Raw genomic sequence first — 8,413 nt, 5'->3', positions numbered from 1 at the left:
TCGTGTGGTCTCAGCGTCCCTCCTGGCTTCTCCTCACTGCCCAGCAGCAGGCAGCGCCAGGTCCAGATAGAGGCTGGGGACGGTGTGCCCCCGCACCCCCCATGCGCCCAAATTCCCCCCGCGCACCCCGTGCCCCTGTGCACCCCATGCGCCCAAATTCCCCCCCGCGCACCCCATGCCCCTGTGCACCCCATGCGCCCAAATTCCCCCCGCGCACCCCATGCCCCTGTGCACCCCATGCGCCCAAATTCCTCCCCACACTCCCACGTGCCCCCCCACACCCCATGCGCCCCCCATGCGTCCCTGAGCACCCCCACTCGCCCCCCACCCCCCGGTGCCCCTCGGGGAACCCAGAATTCCTGCGAGGGGGAACACAGCAGGAGAGGGGGCCGAAGCAGCACTCGGGGCCCCAGGATAAAGGGGCCCTCCAAGGGCTCCTGCTGCGGGCACCCCCGCGATGGGGCCTCTGGCGCCGGCCCCAGGCACAACCGGTTTTGGGGTCTCTTAAGATTACATAAAATGCTGTAGGATTACATACAATTCAACAGGAAAGATACAGTATAGAATACGGGGAAAATATATAACTTTATTTTTAACAAAGTAATTAAACTCCACCACAGAGTAAGCACAACAGGAGATTCTGTTTCCATTTAATAAATACAAGTGAACAAAAATATTTTATTGCAGAGAGACGGCCGCTCCTCCTCCCCCAGATCTCACGGAGCCGGCATGCACACCAGCCCTGTCCACGGACCACAGGCCCCGGCCGCCCGGTCCGCGCCTCTCCGTGGAGAGGGCCGCGCCCCGTTCAACACGCCTGCGAACACTTCTTGGGCACAACGCCTCCCCTCCCGGACCCCCTCCAAATCCGAGTTCTCGCACTGATTCCCAACTTGAAGTGCTCCCTCTGAGGGTCGGGTCTCCTCGCAGAGCGGAGCATGGGTGCAGCCTGACCAGTCCCGTTAGCACCGCGGAATCCCGCGTTCCGGGTCAGCACAGAGCCGACGCCCGCCCGCCGGGTCCGAGGTCAAGGAGAGAAGGATGTAAATAACGTAAAACTGACGGTGTGTTGTGGAGACTGTCCTTTATTTCAAAAATAGAAACTCATATCTGGGTGTAACCTTCCTGACAGGCCAAGTATTTGATTCTGCAACAGATCTGTTCTTTTGGGTCACCGAGCCCCGGTGTGTGAGCAGGGGTGTGTGAGCAGGGGTGCGTGAGCTGGGATGTCAGCACCGCGCCCTAAGTGCCCGCCCCCGCCCCGGGCCCGAGGTACCCGGTCAAGGTCGGGGTCAGGTGCTCCTTGGCACTGGGCAATCACAACGGGTGCACGTTCCCTTCCAACCTCAAGTTCAAAGAACTCTCTCAATAATTAACGTTCCTCTGCAGCCACGACACAGAGCAGGTCTGAATGTCCCCGCGCTTACGTGCAAGAGACAGACCCCCGAGCGTCCAGAAGCCGCCGGCGGCCCTGCCCGAGCGAGGCGCTGTAAACCAGGAGAATCCCCGCGAACAGGACGCAGAGGAAGCCGTCAGCCCTCACGACCGGCAGCAGCCCCGCTCGGACGCGCCCCACCGTCCATTAGTCCACGTTTTTAAGAAGTATTTATTTCCTGAAAGCATTTCTAAGTGTGATAGTTTGTAATGCGCAACAGAAAGCTGTGACCAGATGACAAGGACGCCTCGAAGCACTAGGAAGCACGGACGCAGAGTGCCGTCCCCTCCTGGGGCCCAGGGGCCGCGGCCCGAGCTGCCCCACCCACCCTCCCTCGGCCCCCAGGTCCCAGGGCCTCAGGAGGAGCGGCTGGTCCTGCCCCCTAGGGAGGGAAGGGAAGCCACTCCCAGCGGGCGGTGGGGACGGCCGGTCAAGTGTGCCCAGCGTCGCCGTCCTACACGAATCAGCAGTCCGGGAGAGAAGCCTGTGTGGAGCGGGAAGGCGGGGGACCAGACGCCGCGGCTCTGCTAGCTCGCTTTTTGGTAGCAGCACAGAGTGTCACCGTCACCGCGCGTGTCCGCGCGTGCAGGGCTCACAGCCCCAGGGACTTCTGCGCCAGCTGCCTGGCGACCCTGCAGAACTGCTCCCGGTCGTCTCGCCACATCTTGGAAGCGTCCACGTTGGCGCCACTCTCGTCATTGGGCTCTGAAAGAGAGGGACAGGTACTCCGTGGGCAAGGGCACCGGGAGGCACGGCTGGCAAGGCCTTCCGCTCCACCTAAGGACGACCGTGGATCTTTCCGGAGCTGTCTCCCGGAAACCAAGGGCAGACGCTGGTGTCTGTGATGTGCCAGCGAAGGAAGTCAGCTCTCTGAGATGGTCGGGGAGGCTGGAGGCCCGAGGCGGCGTGAAGTCAGGGACCCCCTCGGGACCCCTCCCCTCCCCAGCATCTGGGAGAGCCAGCCTGCGTGTCCATCCTGCGCTGGGAACACTGGGACCCCACCGGGCAGTGAGCTGCACATGCCCCACCGCCCACCCCTCCAGCCACAGGCTCGATTTGGCGTGACCTCCCTGCGGTGCTCGGCCGGCTTCTGCCAGAGAAGCAGGTCGGCGTCTGGCCCAGGGCAGGTGCTCCGGACAACAGGACGATCACAAAGAGGCAGCGACCCATGCGGAGCACTGCGTCCCAGCAGAAAAGGCAGCCCGGAGGCCAGCACCGCCGCCAGCTCGAGCCCGGCCTCCCCCTGCGGGCACTGCGCCTCTGTCCCCCCACCACCACCACAGTGACTCTCCTGCTCCCATTTGCTCAACAAGCCCGTCCCCTCCACGTGGGGGCACGATGATGCAGGCCCTCCGAGGGGGCCACCTGGTGGGCCTCCGCACCACCAACCCCCACCGGGGCGTGGCCTTGGACTCCACGCTCCCGGTGGGCTGCGGGAGGAGGGGGGGTAGGACGGGGTGCTGCGGGAGGAAGGGGGGAGGGGCTGCGGGAGGACGTGGGGGGCTGGGGGAGGACAGGGGGGCCTGCGGGAGGACGGGAGGGGGCCTGCGGGAGGGCGCGGGGTGCTGCGGAAGGACTGGGGGGCCTGCGGGAGGACGGAGATCGCTGTGCTGACGCGAGGGTAGGCAAGTCCGAGCACTTCAGGGAGGAAGTGGGAACCGCGCCTGCGCGCAGGCCGCTCAAGGGGCGGGGCGCGGCGGGGGCGGCCTCACCTGCCAGCATGCTCACCACCGACAGCAGGATCTTCTCCACGCTCTGCACGGGGCTCCACCGCTCGGCGCTGCTCTCGTAGCCCATCGGGTCGTCGCCCGGGGCGTGCAGGATGGAGATGCACACTCTGCCGTCGGGGTAGACTGCGGGGCCGGAACACAGCCGGTGAGCGGCGCACACGCGGACGGGGGACAGTGCCCCAGGCCCCAGTCGCTCCCAGAGGATGGAGTGGAAGATTATCCGGCAGAGACATTTCACCAGAAGAACCCACGTAATTTCCAGAGCTGGTTTCTGAGATTTTCCTAACTCCTCCGTGGAACCCCTGAGCCAAGTCGTGAAAATCGATCTCCAGGGAGCCAGCACGCAGGCCACGTTACCCACAGAGGAAGGTGCCCTGACTTCTCCAGGGAGCTCGCTCCGACAGAGACAGACAGACGGCCGTCTGAGCCTCTAGAGGTCAGCTGTGTCCGATCGAACCCGGCCGTGGGCACAGCGCCCTGAACCAGACGCCCCCCGTCGGGGGAAGGAAGCTGAGTTCCGGCAGCTGGTCCAGACCGCAGGCCCGCAGAAGGTGCAGTGAGAACGCACACACAAGTCCAGTCGGACGCCCTCAACTGTCCGTTAGGCCCTCCAGTCAGAACAGTAAAAACAACAGACCGTAGAGCACAAACCTAAGTGACTCCCCTCTGCGCGCAAGCTCAGACGCCAGGACCGCCGAGAATCCGAGCGGCCCTCGACGGCCCTTCCGGCCCTTCCGTGGCGCCTCGGTCCTGGCTCGTCCACCCAGCCCCCTCCTGGCGCTCGCTGCCCCCCGCTGCCCGTGGTCTGCGCTTCTCAGGAGGGGAGCGTGTGCAGCTGTCGCGGGTGTGGGGGCCCGGCGGCAGTGTCCACAGCTCTGGACCGGATCCCTGCGGTGAAGTTTCGGATCTCAGCAAGCCTCTCCCAGGTGGCAGCACCACAGGGGGACGGTGCCGCACGGTGAGGATGTGGAGCCAGCGGTGTCCCTGCCGCCTCCTCTCTCACCGATGCCTCCCCCAACCCCTCCCCCGTGGGCGCCTGCACTGGCTCCGCACCACTGGCCCCTCTTCCTCCAGGCCACCACGTGCGTGTCCCGGCCCTGCAGTCCGTCCTCCACACCACAGCCGGTGACCCTTCAAAGACCACTGGCCACGCTCCTCCTCCCTCCCTCCGATCCCCGCAGGGGCTCTCCACTGCTCCCGGCACAAAGTCAGACTCCCCCTCCCGACCAGAGGGCCTGACCGGGCTGCCCCCTTCACCCCTCACACAGGGACTCTGCACGTGTCAGACAGCCCTCCGCCGCTCACGGGTCCCTGGTAATTCCCACGGCTCCTCCCGCAGACGTGGGCCGGCCCACCACCCGCACGGGCGCCTCCCTGGTCTCCTGGGGCGACAAACTGACATTTATCTGTAGGTGCCGACCCGCCACGCTCCCCGCTGCCCCTGACTGGGAGCTCCCGATGGCCGAGGCCCCACCTTCCCCCCTGCGTCCCAGCAAGTCTAAGTAAACGTGCCCAATGGTTCTTTTAAAGTACTTATGGACTGATCAATATTCATGTCATTGCTAAACCTAAATAGTTCTCGAAAATGATTTTTACAAACTAGAGAGAACACCTGTCCAGGCGGAGGAAGGCCAAGCTGTAACACGACCTGAGTTACCGGAGCGTTGCAAACGCCCCTTAGCACAATGTCAAACCGTCTGTTTACAGCCACAGCCGCCCCGACACCGAGTCCCCGCACGGTCTAGAGCGCGTGCTCCCATCACTGTGTAACTGCTGGCCGCCCCCTGCACAGCTGCATTTTATGGCCGCTGGATTTGAACTGCGGACTTCTTCAATCAGCTCTACCTGCCGTAAAGTATTCCTTAATTCTGCGCTACAGAACACCCTGAGCACGCACCCAAGTCCACAGCAGCGGTGTGGCCGCCGTGGGCCGCCTTCCACCGGGAAGGACTTCTGGGCACCCACCTTGCACACAGAATTGCACTAACGTGGAGCAATTCACAACGGGCTCGGAGGGGGCGGACATCGGAGGACACGTGACATCAGCGGCCCGTTCCTCACAGGAGCGTCTGGACGGCAAGTCCGGCAGCGAGCGCCTCCCCACGCGGACACCCCTGACCTGCGGGTCGGGGGTGGGGTCTGGAGGAGGCGCCCAGGCAGGTGCCAGCGAGGGGAGGACACGCCACATGGATTCGTTTGTAAGCCGAGAGGTGTCAGAGGCTCAGAAAGTTCCAAAATGCTCTCATGAATTAAATTAGCTGTTAGCTCATTTATGTGCAGAAAAGCATAGGAAGAGGAATCTTTTCAAAGAAAATATTTCATTTCTGTAAAACAATGCTTTTCTTCTTAACTACTAACATCCAATTTTTAGTAAAATTAATCATTTGTAAAAAGGAATATTCTCCTAAATGTGATCACTTAAAATGCAATGTATTTTCTTACTAATTCTCCAGGAAGAAATAAAAAGTAGAGCTATTCGGGAATTTCAATTCCTCCTACCTGCCACTTCTCCAACTTAAGTCTAGTAAATTTATTTAATGATCATATTTCCCCCTTTAAAATACATGTTTATTTTAGAAAAAAGATCAATGAAAAAAAATAAAGAGATCCCATTATGCAAAGAGATCATTCAACATTTTTGTGTTACATTTCCAGTTACATACATTTACATCTGAACTTTTTTCAAACAAGTGAATTATATTAAGCCTGATCAGTGACCTGCTTTTTCATTCAATATAGACCAAATATCACTCCGTATCATTAAATATTATTCTAGACCATCTAAAATCTCTCTACAGGATTCTAACATATGGGCCAATGGGCCATCTGCTGCTGGAAACCCAGTTGGCTCCGGCCGCCCCCGCCTCCACTGCTGACCACTGCCCGGGCCACGCCGGGCCAGGGGCCGCACAGCCCTCCGCCCGCGCCCATGCCCACACCGGGCCAGGGGCCGCAGATCCCTCCGCCCGCGCCCACGAGGGGGAGGGGGGGGGTGGGCAGGTCAAACAGCATCAGTGTTAGGTCCACTGTGTGATCCACGTCACACGGGTTCTCAGGTGATGCCAGCCCCGCCACGGCCAAGCGGTTAAGTTGAAAACACACACCGGCCCTCCTGCAGGCGCCTGTCCCGGGCACACAACCCCGTGCCACGCCCAGTGCCACCGATGCCACCCCCTGGGGCACTTACTGTTGGGATGAAACATCTCGCAGGTAAATCTCATCTTTGGGGGACTCAGCGGGTAATCCAGTGGGAAACTCAGGATGGCAGGAAATACGCCAAACTCAAAACAGGTGTCTTCTGGGCCCCTAGGGGAGAGAGAGCGCGAGTCCAAGTAGAGCTCCTGGCGTCAGGTGCAGCGGCGAGCCGAGGAAGTTCCCGCTGCCTCAGAAACGCACCCGGAGAGATTACTGGACAGTGACGGGCGTGGGAGCCCCCCAGGAGCTGAGGGCATGCCGCACACCTGCGGGCAGGCCAACCGACAACAGATGATACTAAACATTTTTTCTATACATTAAAAATAAACAAGTGAATGGATGCATGAATGACAGCGATGAACTGGTACGTTGTCCTGGATGGAACGGGACACTCGCTGTCCCGCTCGGCCTGGCTGCGTCCCAGCAAGGAGCACGCCGACCCCACCGCAGGCGCAGGCTCTGTGCACAGGCGGGAAGGGCGGGCGGCAGGGCCTCTCTAGGACCCGGGCCCGGACAACAGGGCCCAGGGCTAAGCTGCGAGGCCCAACCCCGGTGCGCATCCCGTGGGCACCGTCACTTCGCCGTCAGGTCGGGGTGGGAATTCTGTGGGTACAGCAGGACTATCATCGTAAATGATAGGGTGAGGAGTTTTTATTTCAGAGGTTATTTTTACTTTTATTTAAGTTTATTTATTTTGAGAGAGACAGAGACAGAGCACATGAGCAGGGAGGGGCAGAGAGATTCCCAAGCAGGCTCTATGCCGCCAGCGCAGAGCCCGATGTGGGGCTCGAACTCACAAACGGTGAGATCGTGACCTGAGCCAAAATCGCGAGTTGGAAGCTTAACCAACTGAGCCCCTAGGCGCCCCTATTTTTACTTCTCAAATGTGCCTGGGAACCGTCAAGGAACAGGTGACGAGCACACAGGTGATCCCTGGCAGGTGCACGCACCCGGCCAGCCCTGGGGCCGCACGGCCACCTGCACGCCCGTCTGCTGGCTCTGCGGCCTCGTCACAGGGAAAACAGCAGGAACGGAATCAGCCACGTCCAAGTCCCGCCTGACTTTAAAACCACCTGTCAAATCCTGACCCGTGTGCAGGTCAGGAAGGCGGCGGGGAGGGGCACCCCCAGCTCAACAGAGACTCCTGCCTACACACCTCCCCCCGACCCGCGTCCGAGCGGCCGACTCCCTGCGGCCCGAAAACAAGACACCAAAACATGCGCGGCTGCAGCCCGCGTGAGCCACGAGCTGGGACAGCTGCTCCGGGACGTCCATGCGCCGCGGGGGGCGGGCCCTGGGTCACCGCGGGGCGGCTCCGCACCAGACATGCAGCGGGACGCAGCACAGAGACCGCCTCCCTCGGAGACAGACTCCGCCTGCTAAACATCGCTTTTTCAAAGCACAAACTTATCTTAAGTCAGTATTTCGATTTCAGTAAAATAAAAATAGAAACCTGCAAATATTATAAGTAATATTTATCTCCACAATTAAAGGTAAAAGACAAAATTTCAGAAACAAACTGAACGGGGGCTCCACTGCCATTGGGTGAGGACACGCGGGGCTCCCATGGCACCTCCTCAGGGGATGCCAGGATTGCACCCCAGGGAAAGGGGGCGGGGGGGCTGGGGGGCAGTCGGTTAAGCATCTCACTCTTGATCTCAGCTCAGGTCGTGATCTCACGGTGTGTGAGTTCGAGCCCCACGTCAGGCTCTGCGCCGACAGGGAGGCGCCTGCTTGGGATTCTCCCATCCTCTCCCCCACACCCCCACGGGCACACACACACCTTCTCCATCTCAAATAAAACTGAAAAAGAAAAAAAGAACAAGGTGAAAAGTGCTTTTAGGAATTAAATTTTTTTCAACTTAAGAGACCACTCCTGATTCTGAAAACCGTGTCCTTGCTGCTTTCTGGGAAATCGTGAAGAGCCACTCTGTGTTGGGGGGGCGAGGGGGCGTGTCACGACGGCGCCCAGAGCCTTGGCATGAAGGACAACGCGGCCCTGTGAGGAGGCACGAGGGCGCTGCCAGGCCGGCTCTGGGGCCGGAGGGCGTCC

At 60.5% G+C, this 8,413-nt stretch overlaps 1 protein-coding gene across 1 annotated transcript in view; it reads right to left on the bottom strand.

The window, feature by feature from the left end:
- Window positions 1–566: 566 nt before the first annotated feature.
- UBE2G2 (ubiquitin conjugating enzyme E2 G2) overlaps window positions 567–8,413 on the bottom strand; it is a 14,750-nt gene continuing 6,903 nt past the window's right edge. Inside the window, exons 3-5 of the mRNA XM_029938815.1 lie at window positions 6,353–6,471; window positions 3,148–3,288; window positions 567–2,140 (exon numbers count right to left, since the gene is read on the bottom strand). Of these exons, the coding sequence (XP_029794675.1) occupies window positions 2,028–2,140; window positions 3,148–3,288; window positions 6,353–6,471 (373 nt within the window). The 3' untranslated portion in view covers window positions 567–2,027. The remainder of the gene's footprint in view (window positions 2,141–3,147; window positions 3,289–6,352; window positions 6,472–8,413) is intronic.

This window comes from Suricata suricatta, chromosome 5 (assembly GCF_006229205.1).
Source record: "Suricata suricatta isolate VVHF042 chromosome 5, meerkat_22Aug2017_6uvM2_HiC, whole genome shotgun sequence".
Lineage (NCBI taxonomy): Eukaryota > Metazoa > Chordata > Mammalia > Carnivora > Herpestidae > Suricata > Suricata suricatta.
The sequence above is the reverse complement of the archived record's forward strand: the minus strand, read 5'-3'. Positions and strand labels throughout refer to the sequence as shown.